General features: G+C 37.4%; 1 protein-coding gene across 1 annotated transcript in view; it reads right to left on the bottom strand.

The window, feature by feature from the left end:
- CYP2C36 (cytochrome P450 2C36) overlaps positions 2,063 to 15,408 on the bottom strand; it is a 34,967-nt gene continuing 21,621 nt past the window's right edge. Inside the window, exons 8-9 of the mRNA XM_021074020.1 lie at positions 5,759 to 5,900; positions 2,063 to 2,607 (exon numbers count right to left, since the gene is read on the bottom strand). Of these exons, the coding sequence (XP_020929679.1) occupies positions 2,426 to 2,607; positions 5,759 to 5,900 (324 nt within the window). The 3' untranslated portion in view covers positions 2,063 to 2,425. The remainder of the gene's footprint in view (positions 2,608 to 5,758; positions 5,901 to 15,408) is intronic.

The raw sequence follows: 15,408 nt of genomic DNA, 5'->3' as shown, positions 1-15,408 counted from the left end.
GCCACAACTGTGACAAGGCTGAGTCTTTAACTGCTAGGTCAGCGGGGAACTCCTCTCCTTCACTTTTTTCTTTTTTTGCTTTTTAGGGCCTCACAGGCATAAAGAAATTCCCAGGCTAGGGGTCAAATTGGAACTGCAGCTGCTGCCCTACATCACAGCCAGAGAAACTTGGGATCCAAGCCACATCTACAACCTACACAACAGCTGCAGCAATGCCACATCTTTAACCCACTGAGTGAGGCCAGGGATGGAACCCACATCCTCATGATCCTAGTTGGGTCCATCACTGCTAAGCCATGATGGGAACTCCCTCTCCTTCACTTTTACAGATAATTTCACGGGATACATAAATCAAAGTGGGTGGGAGTTTTTTCCTTTAAATACCTCAAATATCTCACTCCACTCTCTTTCTGCCTTCATTTTGAAGATAATTCCAACATAATTTTTATTCTGTTCCCCTGTAGGTAAGATGTTCTCTTCCTCTGGCTGCTTTCATTTCCTTTGTCTGTATATTCTGCATTTGACTATGATGTGCCTACATGTAGACTTTGGGATATTTTTTCCTACTTGATGTTCTCTGAGTTTCCTGAATCTGTGGCATAGTGTCTGACATTAATTGTGGGAAACTCTCTGAAATTACTGCTCAAATATTTCTTCTGGAGATCTCTTTGTCTTGAAACAATCTTTTCCATTGAAGCATTATACACAGAGAGGAAAAGACACATGTTCTAAATGTGCAGGTCAACGCACTAACACCAAGGGAATATATCTGTATAACCAAGCTACAGGTCATGAAAAGAATTCCATGATTTTTTTTCATTGTACTGTTATGGACATTTCATTTCCTTCCTGTGTGGTGATCATCTGATTGGTCTGTTACATACCTTCCAATACATGTTTTCTTCATATCTCAATGTATTGCATTTCTCTTAAGTACATACTTAGAAGTAGAACTGCTAGACACACATGTGTTTACCTCCAGTAAAGAATGCCAAAGAATTGTCCACATGGTTGAACCCATTTACAGTTTTACTCAAAAGCCAGGTGCTTTGCTTTCGTGCCTACACATTGTATAATTCTTTTTTCATTTTAACCATTCTAATGGCTCATAAGAATATCTCATTAAAATTTTAACTTGCATTTCCATGACGCTTAATGTTGCTGAGCACTTTTCAGATGTCCACTGGCAATACTGAGTCTTCATATGGGAACAACTAAGTTATTGTGGATATGAGCCAATAGGTGACTCCATGCTGTGTTTGAACAAATATAAGTATCAGAAAGAAAACAAGGTAGTATGTACAAAGAATTACTTTACTTTGAACAACCTGAAGGTAAATTGCTGACCTGATTCCAAAGACTTGAATTATTTTAGCAGATCTTTTCTTAAAAGAAGGCAATAAAACCTTCAAAATCAAGAAAATAATACCTACGCAATAGGATTTTCTAATTCTCATTTCTATTGGTGTTTCAGGGATAAATCCCAAACATACCCTTTATCTCCCAGTTCTCTACACTTCAGAGTTGTCATGAGTCTAAAGACTTCACAATGCCAAAGTGTCATAACTCTCAACACACTGATGTTAAGAAGAAAACAAGGTGATGGGATGTAGAAAGAAAAACAGAATCTGCTAACATCTTCCCAGGATTTTGTTCTTGTTTAGAGAGAAAAGAATAACACTTAGAACACATGATTATAAGTATGAAAGTATACATTAACATTTGCCTGTAAGTTTGAAACACAAAGTAATGAGAATATTTCACATCTTTCGTGTTGACACAAACAAGAGGAATGAATTCTAACTCTTTCTCTTCATTCCTCCCTAATGCTGATCTTCTCACCATTTCTCTACAGGGTAGGGCTGCTCTTAGACACAATTTCTCTCATTTTCCAACCCAAACCTCAAGTAACTCTAGATGACACTCAGCAAAAAGAGTTTTTCTGCCCTCTTCCCCTTGCTCCTTCTCTGTTCTTATCAAGACAAGAAAGGCCTCTTCCGACTCTATTTTCTTTCACTTCTTACCTGCATTACATACAAAAGAAGGAAAGTCTGAGACTGGCTCAGCAAAGTGTGATGCTTTTTATTTAGAAATGCAGAGGACAAACAGCTACATACTGGCTTATATCAATCACTCTACTGTTTCACCCTGATAACACAACACTAACTCAATATTAGGTAACAATGAACACATGTGATAGCCAATCTGAGTGTTACAGAGTATAAAGATAGCACATACATTTGCGCAGTAAAACTCAGGAAACTTTTAATGGAGGTTGGATATTCGCTGGATATTGAGGGAATGTGGAGATACAAGATGGGAGGTCAGAGAGAGCACCCCTGGTAATGAGAAAGGGGTGAACGAAGCCCAGAGGAGGATGAGTTACAGAGAACAGCATCATAGCAGCCGCAAGGTCTGCTCCTCATTATACAGGAATGAAGCGGAGCTGGTATGAGGGTGGCACGTGGCTTAAGCCTCTAGATATAGGGGTGGTGTCGATGTCCTTTAGGTCAATCACAGGTTCCAGGGTAAATTTCTGTAAAATGCTAGTCAGGAATAAAAATAGCTCCATGCGGGCCAGGCTTTCTCCCACACAAACTCGTTTTCCTGAAAATAACACACATAGGGGATTTGACCCCAGAATATTGTTTAGAACTCTCACAGAAAATATGCAATAACTATTTGACAAATAACTGAATAGGAGGAGGTTGGAAGGATGGTTAGAGAGACAGAGGTTGGATATACTCTCGATCCACCAAATAGCTTAAAGGGAACCTTCCATTCAACAAATATTTATTGCGTTCAGCTCTATGTCAACCACTTCATTACATATTCCCACATTATAATTGCTGTTTTCCATTTCCAGTTTCTATCCGACTTTGCAGAAACACCTCCACTCTGCTTGTCCAGGTGGGTTGAGAGGAAAAGAACTGAAAGGAGGGACCTCATGTATCTGTATTTTCCTTCCTACCTCTGGCACCAAATTCAGCCAAAGATTTTTCCTTCATGTACTTGCAAAACCACGTGGCTAAATGTGTCACTCTCCTACTGTAAAATAGTCAATGTCTCTCTCCCACCTGTTTCATGAGATGAGGTCCAGATGGGTTGAACTGGCCCTCCATACTTTGTTCCCAGTCTAATGTTCCATATCATTCCTTCCATTCTTCAGTGCTATGCTACTGTACCGTCTACTCCCAGGGCTTGCCATATCCAGGCATTTAAAAAATTAAAGTACATTTGATTTACAAAGTGGTGTTAATTCCTGGTAAACAGCAAAGTTATTCAGTTTTATGTTGATCTATATACGTATTGATATAAAACTGAATATGTACAAAATATATATTCTTTTTCACAGTCCTTTCCATTATGGTTTATTATAGGATATTGATTAGAGTTCCCTGTGCTATACAGTAGGACCTCACTGTGTATCTATTTTGTATAGAGTCATTTGCATCTGTAAATGCCAAACCCCACACTTACCCAACCCCACCCCATTTTCTCTTTGGTGACCATATGTTTGTATTCTATGTTTATGAGTCTATCTCTGTTTTACAATTAAGTCCATTTGTACCACATTTTAGACTACACATTTAAGTGGTATTAAATGGTATCTGTCTTGCTCTTTCTGGCTTACTCACTTAGGATGATAAGTTCTAAGTTCATCCATGTTGCTACAAATGGCATGATTTCATTCTGTTTTTATAGCAGGGTAATATTCCATTGGGTATATATGCTGCCACACCTTCTCTAACCATTGTGAATGCACATTTAGGTTGCTTCCATGTCTTGGCTGTTGCAAAGAGTAGTGCTATGAACACTGGAGTGCATTTATCTTTTTGAATTAGAGTTTTGTCCAGATATATGACCAGGAGTGGGACTGCTAGATCATATCACAACTCTATTTTTAGTTTCTTAAGGAATCTCCATACTGGTAGTAGTGGCTGTTGTTGTTGTTACTAAGAAAAAGCAAGAAGTCAAAAATTTACTCTGGAAATTTTGACATATTCAAGGAACTTAAAGATCAAGCCAACAGAGATTAACCCCCAAAAACTGTGCACAGGAAAAAGATAATGTGCATTTATTGGTTATGTACACACTTAATATTCATAAAAACCATCATTGTCTAAATGATGGCACAGCTAGGGTTATCACCAGCCCATTGCCTCCATTTTAAAAAAATTTCACTGGAGTATAATTGACTCACATGTTGTGTTAGTTTAGGTGGTATATTGGGTTTCTTTTAAGAGAAGTTCATTTCCTCACAGTTCTGGAGGATAGACATCCACGATGAAGGTGTTGGCTGTTATGATTTCTTCAAAGGCCTCACCCTCAACTGGCAGATGACTATCTTCTCTCCATGCCCTCATGTTGTCCTTCCTCTGTACACACACCTAGCCATATACACCTTTCATCAATCTCCAGTGCGCCATGAGGTTTCTAGCTTTGACTCGTGCTTTTCCATTTGGTTAAGGTTTTCTTCTCCTATACTTCCTTCAGGACCCATGTCCCATGTCACTTCCTCTTTATGATCTTCACAGGCAATAGAATCTTGCCCTCTCTGGGTTTCCTCAGAATGATCTTCATGCTTTAGCTGAAGCATGGATCACCCTGAATCACAAGTCTCCATTTAATTGTTTTTATGCTCCGCTAAAATGTGCACTTTTGAAAGGAAGGCTCAGTCCTTGACATTTTGGTACATACTGAGCAAGACCCAAAGCAGGCATCGAAAGCCATCAATCCCATGAAGGTTACTCTATGGCCAGATATGAGGCACACTCTGTAGCCATGGAGAACCAGTTTCCAAGGCCTAGGATCACAGGTGGAGGAAGATCATGGTGCTCTGGAACCACTGCAGAACATCCGGCCACACTCCCAAGGAATCCTGATACTACAGTTGTATCACAAGTTCTGACCCTTTCAATCTAGAGGAAATGTCCTGTTCCTATAAAAATCACCCTGCCCTGTTTTGTTACTCAGCTCTTGTGAGGCAGATCAAATTCCCTTTCTGTGATTAGAGGATATTGATTAGAGTTCCCTGTGCTATACAGTAGGACCTCACTGTGTATCTATTTTGTATAGAGTCATTTGCATCTGTAAATGCCAAACCCCACACTTACCCAACCCCACCCCATTTTCTCTTTGGTGACCATATGATTAGAATATTACTTATTCTATGTTATGCCTCACTGTAGGGTATGAGTGACCAGAAAGCAGGCAGTTTCCCCTCTGGTCTCATGAGCAGCCTGTGCTTTTCTCTCCAACCACACTACTCTTCCTTCATTACAGTGATATGTTTACTAATCTGCTTCCCTAACTAGGATGTGAGCCGGTATGTTGCCCCTTCAGTGCTTGTAAAGAGCTGTAGCCCCAGAGCTCAGCCTGGTGACTGAGAGACATTATAGCAAATACTCAAAAGTTGTGGACTTTTATGCCTTTCTTATGTCAGGCAAGGAAAACCTAAATGAGCTTTGCTTGCTAAGAGGAGCTCTTGGGCAGCTCAGGGATCTATCAAAGAGGTAGGATTCAATCCATCTGTTTCCTAGCCTTTTCATTTTGGCAGAAATGGGTCACTTTCCCAGACTGCCGATACAGGGGATGTATGATGATGGGGTGGAAAGTGCATGGCGTTGGGACTGGTGCTCAGGATCATTGTCAAAAAGCAATTCCACCAGCTCCAGACTGAGCACCATTGAGTTCCAACCATGCCCTGAAAGATATCTTGTCCCCTAAAGTCCCTAAGGCAATTCATGTTCATTACCTGTTGAGAAAGGCATGAAGCAGTCACTCTTCTTAAAGTTGCCACTCTCATCCAGGAAGTGGCCAGGGTCAAACACCTCTGGGTTGGGGAATTCTTGGTCATCACGCAGCACAGACGTCAGTGATGTTAACACAGTTGTGCCCTGGGATGAAAATAAAGATAAACTTTGTTATAAGGAAGTCATGGAGCTGGAAGAAATGTTGCAAATCATTTAGTCCAATCTTTTGATCTATAGTTGAGGGGTCCCAGGTCTACATAAGGGCAATGGCAATCCCAGACAGACAGGCCAAGTGCAAAAGAGGGATGAGCTTAACATCAGTGGCAATGAGGTTACTCAAGTGGCCTCCAAAAGCATTTGAAAGACTGAGTATGCAGTCACTTGCGTGCTGATATCCGAATCCCCTTTTATTTATCACAATGTTTGGACACTGTTCTCTGTCCCACCCTTTGCTCTATTTCAGTACTTCAGTTTTACACACATCTCGTGTGTAGATTATGGTTTAAAATGGAAGCCTGTGTTGGCTCCTGAAAAGTCAGATGTGTTTGGAAACTGTTTACAGGGCTTTTGAAAGGAGAGGTCTGATCTGATTAAAAATAACAAAGGGCAAATCCATACACACAGAAACAGATCAGAGGTTGTCAGGGGATGGAGGGACGGAGGACTGGGCAATGAGTGCTTACTGCGTGAGGCATTTCCTTTTGGAGAGATGAAAATGCTCTGGTATTAGAGAGTAGCTATGGATGCACAACATTGTGAAGGCACTATGTTGCAGTGAATTGTCCACTTTAAGACAGCTAAAATGGAAATTTTCGTGTTATGTGTATTTTATCACAATAAAAAAGAAACTTTGCCCAAGAGGAAAAATAACTTTGTAGATAATATTATAAATACACTAACAACTACTGAGTATTTATCTTGGGATGGAAATTTGTTTCCCTCAGTTTAAAAATTGGGGGAACAGTTCATTATGGACACATTCTAGGTTTAAAAATGTGAGATGATCAAATTAGGAAAATTATCATTTATCAACAGTTCAGGTAAAGATTATCAATTAATGCTAAACTTATTAGATGAATGAGTTAGGAAACAGTGTACTCACAAGGTCTTTAAAGTACTATGCCATAGATGTTTTTTTATTAATTACCTGTGAGAACTAGAACCCCAACAAAGGAGCCATATGCACACACATCCTTAATAACGGATTACCTTAGCATCACCAATAACAGGATAAACTGACATTACATGTCTTCAGCCAAACTGTGATGCAGTAGGACATACACAAAATCACATATGTAATTTTATTGTGCAATACACAGAACTGGAATCTAATCTCAAGGGAACAATCACACATGGCCAGAATGAGGAACAGTAAACATAATAATTGACAGTTTTGAAAAACTGGGACAATGTACTAAAATGAAATAAAGGAACAGGAACTCTTCTTGAAAACAAGGGACTAAAGGGACAACTAAATTAAGTACTGTGCCTTGACTGGATACTAGATGTCCCCACAAAACAAACAAACAAACAAAAAACAAAAAAAACAAGCTTTACAAGATATTTTAGGATAACTAAGAACATGTAGTTATAGCATATATATGAGATAAAATTATTGTATAGATGATAATTCCCTTAGTGTGAAGGCTTTATTTCTATGCAGATAAAGTCCTTGTTCAGGTACATATTGAAGTACTTAGATGTTAAGTATCATAGAAGACTCATAGATATGCAGTTAAAATGTAGATATATACACAAATTTCATTTATGTTAGATACATCCATTTTATGCTTAAATACTATTTAAATTTAAAAATATTTTAAATTCAAAACTGGGGGATAATTCCACCCTTTATCATATTTAAGGTCCCTAATTTTACTTTTAAAAGTATTGCCTTGTATATTTTAAGACAAATAATACAGACAGTTTCCACCAGGGCACAGTGGGTTAAGAATCCAATTGCAGAAGTTCAGGTGACTATGGAGGTGCAGGTTCAACCCCTGGCCTGGCACAGTGGGTGAAAGGATCTGGCATTGTTGCAGTTGCTGTGTAGGTCTCAGATGAGGCTTATATTCAGCCCTTTGGCTGGGAAATGCCATATGCCACAGTTATAGCCATTAAAAAAATACAAATAAAAATTCAAGGAGGTCCCATCACGGCTCAGCAGTTAACAAACATGACTAGTATCCATGAGGATGCAGGTTCAATCCCCGGCCTCACTCAGTGGTTAAGGTCATAAGCTGTGGTGTAGGTAGTAGACATAGCTCGGATCTGGTGTTGCTGTGGCTGTGGCACAGGCCAGTGGCTACAACTCCGATTAGACCCCTAGCCTGGGAACCTCCATATGCTGCCGGTGTGGTCCTAAAAAGACTAAAAAATTTTAAAACTAAAAATAAAACAAATAGGAGTTCCCACCGTGGGTTAGTGGTAATGATTCCGATTAGCATCCATGAGGATGCGGGTTTGATCACTGGCCTTGCTCAGTGGGTTAAGGATCCAGTGTTGCCATGAGCTGTGGTGTAGGTCACAGATGCAGCTCAGATCCTGCATTGCTGTGGCTATTGGTAAAGTCCAGCAGCTGTAGGTCCAATTCAGTCCCTAGCCTGGCAACTTCCATATAATGTGGGTAAACCTTTCAAAAAGACAAAAAACACGATACAATAAAAGAATAATAATAATACAGGAAACTGTTACTTTAAGATTTTAAAAAGTGGGTATCTTAAAAAAAATAAAATTAAAAAAAAAAACACCCTGGTATATTTTCAGCCAATGGTGCCAGGACAAGTGGATATTCATAGAGAAAAGAAATGAAGTACGATCACGACTTCACATCATAAGTACACATAAACTTTCAAGGGATCATAGGCCTAAATATACAAGTAAAAAACTTATTAAAAGCACAAGTATTTTAATAACACATGCTGGAAAAGAAATATGACAGAAAAAGCACAAGTCATAAAAGAAATAATGAATAAACTGGACCCCATCAAAATTGTAAACATCTGCTCTCTGAAAGACATTCTTAGACACCAAAAACAGAAAGAAAAAGATACACACTGGGAGTAAAGACCTGCAACACTTAGGCACAATAAACAGATTGCATACAAAAATACAGAAAGAGCTGTAATAAGTAAAAAATAATAGTCCAATAAAAACAGGACTATAATTTAAGAAAGCACTTTACCTATGAACACACATGAATAACCAATCATTACATGAAAAGAAGCCAGGAAGTTTCCTTGTGCTGCAACAGGTTAAGGATCTAGCATTGTCACTGAAGCAGCTAGGGCTGCTGCTATTGTGCAGGTTTCATCCCTGGCCCTGGAACTTCCACATGCCACAGGATCAGCCAAAAAGAAAAAGCAAAGAAGCCACATATCATCACTCACTGAGAAAACAGGGGTAACACAAAATGTAATATCACTAAACAATCGCTGCAGTGTCTTAAAATTTAAGACCACTAACACCAACGAGAGGACATTGAGCAACTGGAATGCTCAGGTGTTGCTAGTGTGGGAATGTAAAAGGTCACAGCCACACAGAAAACAGTTCGGCACGTTTTTCAATAAAGTAAACATTTAAGCCACAATTCCATTCCTCAATATTTATCTGAAAGAAATAAAAGTTTAGGTCAGCACAAAAACCTGTATGCAATTATTTGTAGCATCTTTTTCAAAGAGCCCAAAACTGGAAATAATCCAGATATCCACCAATTAGTAAATGAGTAAACAATTTGTGCTACTCCATATGATGGACCACCCATCAACAAAAAGGAATAAACTAATGACACATGCAATAACAAAGATAAATCTCAAACATAGTTTGCCACATAAAAAAGAGACAAAGACATGAGTTAATGACAGGTTATTTCCTTTGTGTCACATTCTATTATGTTTTGCTCGTGAAAAGGCAAAACTGTAGGACCAAAAACAGATCAGTGGTTACCACCAGCTAGAATTAGGGGAAATGCATCAGCTGCAAAAGAAGACTAAGAGAACCTTTTGAGGTGAGGACAATGTTTTAACTTAGTTGTGATGATAGTTCACTTACTATTCAAAATTCTTTAGACTCTACACTTAAAAAGGTGAATTTTCTTTGACATGGCTTATATCTCAAGTAAAAAAATGAGGAATATATTAAGTCATAAAAAGTATATATGGTGAAAAGGAAATCATATCTAACAATACAAACCCATTTAGACTTTCCAAACATAACCATTCCCACCAACTAGTTATATGTCCTTCTAGAGATATTAAGCACATCAGGCATATAATCCTACATACATTTATGCCACTTAGCACTTTCTTCTCTTTTTTAACCCAGTGACAAGCATCTACCGGATCGTGATTTTTTTCTTCAATAAAATAATCTGGATATTGTCCCATATCAACACACATACATCTGCCTTTTTCATGTATCATAATGTAAATGTGCCATTACACTTCTGATGAACATTTAGATAGGTCGAGATTTTTTTTTTTTTTTTTTTTTGGTTTTTGTCTTTTAGGGCCACACCCGCAGCATATGGAGGTTTCCAGGCTAGGAGTCCAATCACAGCTACAGCTGCCGGCCTACGCCACAGCTGCAGTAATGCCAGATCCAAGCCACATCTGCAACCTCCACCACAGCCCATTGCAGTGTCATTTCCACAACCCACTGAGCGAGGCCAGGGATTGAATCCACAACCTCATGATTCTTAGTTGGCTTCATTTTCTGCTTCACCACAACAGGAACTCCATCAAGATATTTTTTTACCACAAGTAATAATGCAAGGATGAATTTTTGGACATTCCTTCATTAGCATTTGCAGTGGATACTAAGAATTTTAATTCTGCACTAAAATATACCATATTTTAGTTTAATAGATATGACTGAACTGTCCTGTAAAAAAAGATGTACTTATTTATAATCCTGCCAGTGGCATTTGAAACTTCTTACATACAAATAGCCTCGCCAATACAATGTCTTCTTAGTGTCTGATTTCACCACGCTGATAGATGAAAACAAGTTTTTACCTTATATTTTGCATATGTTACCTGATTTAATTCTTGTCACATTTTACTTAAGTAAACAAGGTTAAAAGTAAGAAAAGTTCACAAATGTCATTACCAGGACATGAATACTTGCACATAGTATAAATAAGAAATTTAAATAGTTCAAGCGAGGTTTTGACCATCAAATGAAATTGCACCAAACTTACATTGGTTTTAGTTTTCCAAGTTTTTATATTTTTTGTCTTTTGTCTTTTTAGGGCCATACCCATGGCATATGGAAGTTCCTAGGCTAGGGGTCTAATCAGAGCTGTGGAGGCCAGCCTACACCACAGTCACAGCAATGCAAGATCCCAGCTGCATCTTTGACCTACACCACAGCTCATGGCAATGCCAGATCCTTAACCCAATGCACGAGACCAGGGATTGAACTTGCAACCTCACGTTTCCTCATCAGATTCATTTCCAACGTGCCAAGATGGGAACAGCAGTTTTCCAAGTTTTTACTACTGCATAATTAAGGATGAGGGATTTCTAAATTCATGATATAGGAGAAAAAAAATAAAAACCAAAAAAACCTTAGATCAGCTCTAACACAGTAGCCTTGAGTGATCCATGGCTACTTATATTTAAATTAAAGATAAATATTCTGCTGTATAACACTGGGAGCTCTATCTAGTCACTTTTGATGGATCATGATGTAGCATAATGTGAGAAAAAGAATACATGTGTGTGTGTGTGTGTGTGTGTATGTGTGTGTGTGTGTCCTGGGTCACTTTGCTGTATAGCAGCAAGTTGACAGAACACTGTAAACCAACTACAATGGAAAATATTACAATCATTTCAAAAGACAAATTAAAGCTACATAAAAGGAAATAGCATTTAAAATTCAGTTCCTCAATTGCACTAATCACATTTTAAGCACTCACTAGGCAATGTAGTTTGTGGCTACCACATGGAACAACATAGATACTCAGAATTCCCTCTTCCCAGAAGATAGCAGTAGTAATTTCAATCTTAATAAATTTACAACCCCCTTCCCTTCAAAGTAGAATGTCTAGTTATCTGATTTTTATACATAATAAGATGGTATGTGCAAGGCTTCAAATTGGAGTAGCTTGTAGGATCCCAACTAGACAGTCTGAATAAAAACAAAAACCATGTGTTAGAAAGCAGAGGAAAGGTGCTGACAAAAATTAGGCTCAAAATTCCAGAGCTGGAAGAAACCTGGATAGGTAAACCAGCATCTATAATGAACTTACACGTGTGTTAATATCTAATTTGGAAGCAGGAGGTGTTATGTAATTCTGTCTGCCTAGTGGAGGAAGGAGGAATGCTTTTGGGAAGAAGATAAACATCATCTGAGAAAGCATTTTTTTTTCTTATGTATTATCTGAGCTTAGGCAAACTAATTAGGCATGGGAAAGATTATCAAGTGAACACAAAAAGAAGAGAGAAGGGGTAAATATATATATATTTATAGCAATATAAATATAAATATATATATATATATATATATATATAGCAAGTTGACAGAACACAGTAAATGAACTACAATGGCAAACATTAAAATCATTTCAAAAGATAAATTAAAGCTACATAAAATATACGCACACACATATATGGTTATATATGGAAAATTACCCACCTAATTTTTGAGGCCAACAGTACCTTGATAGCAAAAGTCTGAGAAAATATTCAGACCCGTCTCTTCTGACATAAATACAAGAGTTCTCAATAAAATGTAGCAAACCAAATCCAGCTAGGTGTATGTGACAGAGACAGACACAGAGAGAGACAGAGAGAGCAAAGACAAAATATATGTCATGTAAAGAGATGCAGAGAATCCATCTGATGAAATTGATACACATTTATGAAAAAAATTATAGATTGCCAAGATCAGGGGAGAGAGAGAATTGATTGCCAAGATAAGGGGAGAGGGAGAGTTGATGAGCTGCTAACCAGTAGGTATAAACAACTAGTAACACAAGATGAGTAAGTTCTCGAGATCTGCTATACAACATTGTGCCTATATTTAACAATAATATATTGTACATTTAAAATCTGCTAGGATTTTAGTAAATTTAAGTAAATCTAAATTTTAAATATTATTCAAAATAATAATAATTAAAAATAATAAAATCTGTATTCTCAAAACAAGAAAATTACATTTTGTTTTAGTTTTCTTAATTAGGAAAGTATCAAATCACTAAAATCTCTGTCAGAAGGGAGAAGTAGGAGTAGTTCCTAACTCCTTCAATAAGGCCATCATTACCCTAATCCCAAGACCAGACAAAGATATTGAAAGGAAGGAAAACAACAGGACAATGGCTCTCAGGAACATACATGTAAAAATCCTCAACAAATAGTAGCCAATCCAATCCAATAATGTATAAAAAGAACCATATAACACAAGCCAGTGATACTTATCCCATGTATGCAAGGCTAGTTGTACACCTGAAAACCAATTAATGTAATCCATCACATCAACAAGACACAGAAGAAAAATCAGAAAAGAAGAAGGAAGAAGAAGAAAAATCAAAGATGAAAAATCAGCCCACATGCTGATTATCAACAGATGCAGAAAAACACATTTAACAAAATATAACACCCATTCATGATAAAAATTCTCAGTGAACTAGGGATAAAGGGCAACTGCCACAACTTGATAAAGAATATCCAAAAAAAAAAAAAAAAACAAAACACCTAAAGCTAACATTCAATTTATTGAGAAACCCAAAGCTCTCCCACTAAGAACAGGAATGAGACAAGGAGGTCTCACCTCACCACTGTTTTTCAACATCATAGTAGAAGTCTTAGCTAAAGCAATGACAATAAAAGGAAATAAAAGGTATACAGACTGGGGAAAAATTAATAAAACTGTCTTAGTTTGCAAGTGACATGATCATTTATGTAGAAAATCCAAGGGAAGTGAATACTTTTCTCTGAAACTGATAAGGGAGTATACCGTGATTGCAAGATACAAAGTTAATACATGAAAATCAATTGTTTTCATATATACCAGAAATGAACAACTGGAGATTAAAATTAAAAGCATAATGCCACTTACATCAGCAGTGAAAAAATGAAAAGAGTTGTAAATCTAACAAAGAAAGTATAAGATCTATGTGAGGGAGATCACAAAATGCTGATGAATAAAATAAAAGAATCAAATATATGGAAACAATCCATGGTCATGGACAGAAAGTCTTCATGTTGTCAAAATATTAGCTCTTCTCAAATCATTCTATCAATTAAATGCATCTCAACCAAAATCCCAGAAAATTATTATGACAATAATGACAAACTGATCCTAAAGTCTATATGGAGAGGCAAAAGATTCAGAATAACCAATTCAATGTTAAAGAACAAAGTTAGAGAACTAATGCTACCCAAGTTCAAGACTTAATTTAAAGCTACACCAGTCAAAACAGTGCAGTATTGATACAAGAATAAACAAGATCAAATGGGACAGAATATAGAGTTCAGAAACAGACGAACATAAATATAGTTGACTGATCTTTGACAAAGGAGCAGATGGCAATATAATGTAGTAAGACAGTTTTTCAAAACTGTTGCTAGAACATCTGAATGCCTGCAAACAAAAAAAAAAAAAGGATATTATACCATTCACAAAATTAACTCAAAATGAATCATAGATCTAAATATAAAATGCAAAACTATAAAACTCCCAGAAGAAACACAGGAGAAAATCTAAATGTCCTCAGGTTTGGCAGTGACTTTTCAAAGGCAACATCAAAGGCACAATTTATGAAAGAAAGAATTGATAATCTAGGCTTCATTAAATTACAATTTTCTGCTCTATAAAAGACATTTTAAAGAGAATGAAGGACTTCCCAGAGTGGCACAGTGGAAACAAATCCGACTAAGAACCATGAAGTTTCGGGTTTGATCCCAAGCCTCATTCAGTGGGTTAAGGATCTGGTGTTGCCATGAGCAGTGGTGTAGGTTGCAGACGCAGCTTGGATCTGGCATTGCTGTGGCTGTGGCATAGGCTGGCAGCTGTAACTCTGACTGGACCCCTAGCCTGGGAACCTCCATTTGCTGCAAGTGTGGCTCTAAAAACAGCATAAAACATAAAAAATTTAAAAATACAAAGGCCATAAAGAAAGTCAAAAAAGGACAGTATTTAATGATAAAAGGATCAAGAAGAGGATATTACACTTGACAATAGGATCTAACATAGGATCACCCAAATACATGTAACAAATACTAACAGACATAAAAGGAGAATTCATGGGAATACAATAATACTAGGGGACTTTAGCACCCCATTCACATCAATGGACAATTCCTCCAGACAGAAAATCAATAAGGCCACAGAGATCATAAATGACACAATTGATACTTTCAGGACATGACATCCAACAAAATCAGAATATACATTCTTCTCAAGTGCACATGGAATATTCTCAAGGAGAGACCACATATCGGGATACAAAACTGACCTCTACAAATTTAAGAATATAGAAGTTATTTCAACTATCTTCTCCGACCACAATGGCATGAAACTAGAAATCCCATCAGGAAAAGAAATGAGAGAAAAACTGACTACATGGACATGAAACAACAGGCTTCTAAAAAACCAATGCGTCAATGAGAAAATCAGAAGGATCATTTCAAAATGCCCCAAGAGAAAT

The sequence above is a fragment of the Sus scrofa genome, chromosome 14, assembly GCF_000003025.6.
Source record: "Sus scrofa isolate TJ Tabasco breed Duroc chromosome 14, Sscrofa11.1, whole genome shotgun sequence".
NCBI lineage: Eukaryota > Metazoa > Chordata > Mammalia > Artiodactyla > Suidae > Sus > Sus scrofa.
Note: the sequence above shows the minus strand (reverse complement) of the source record. Positions and strands in the feature narration are given on the sequence as shown.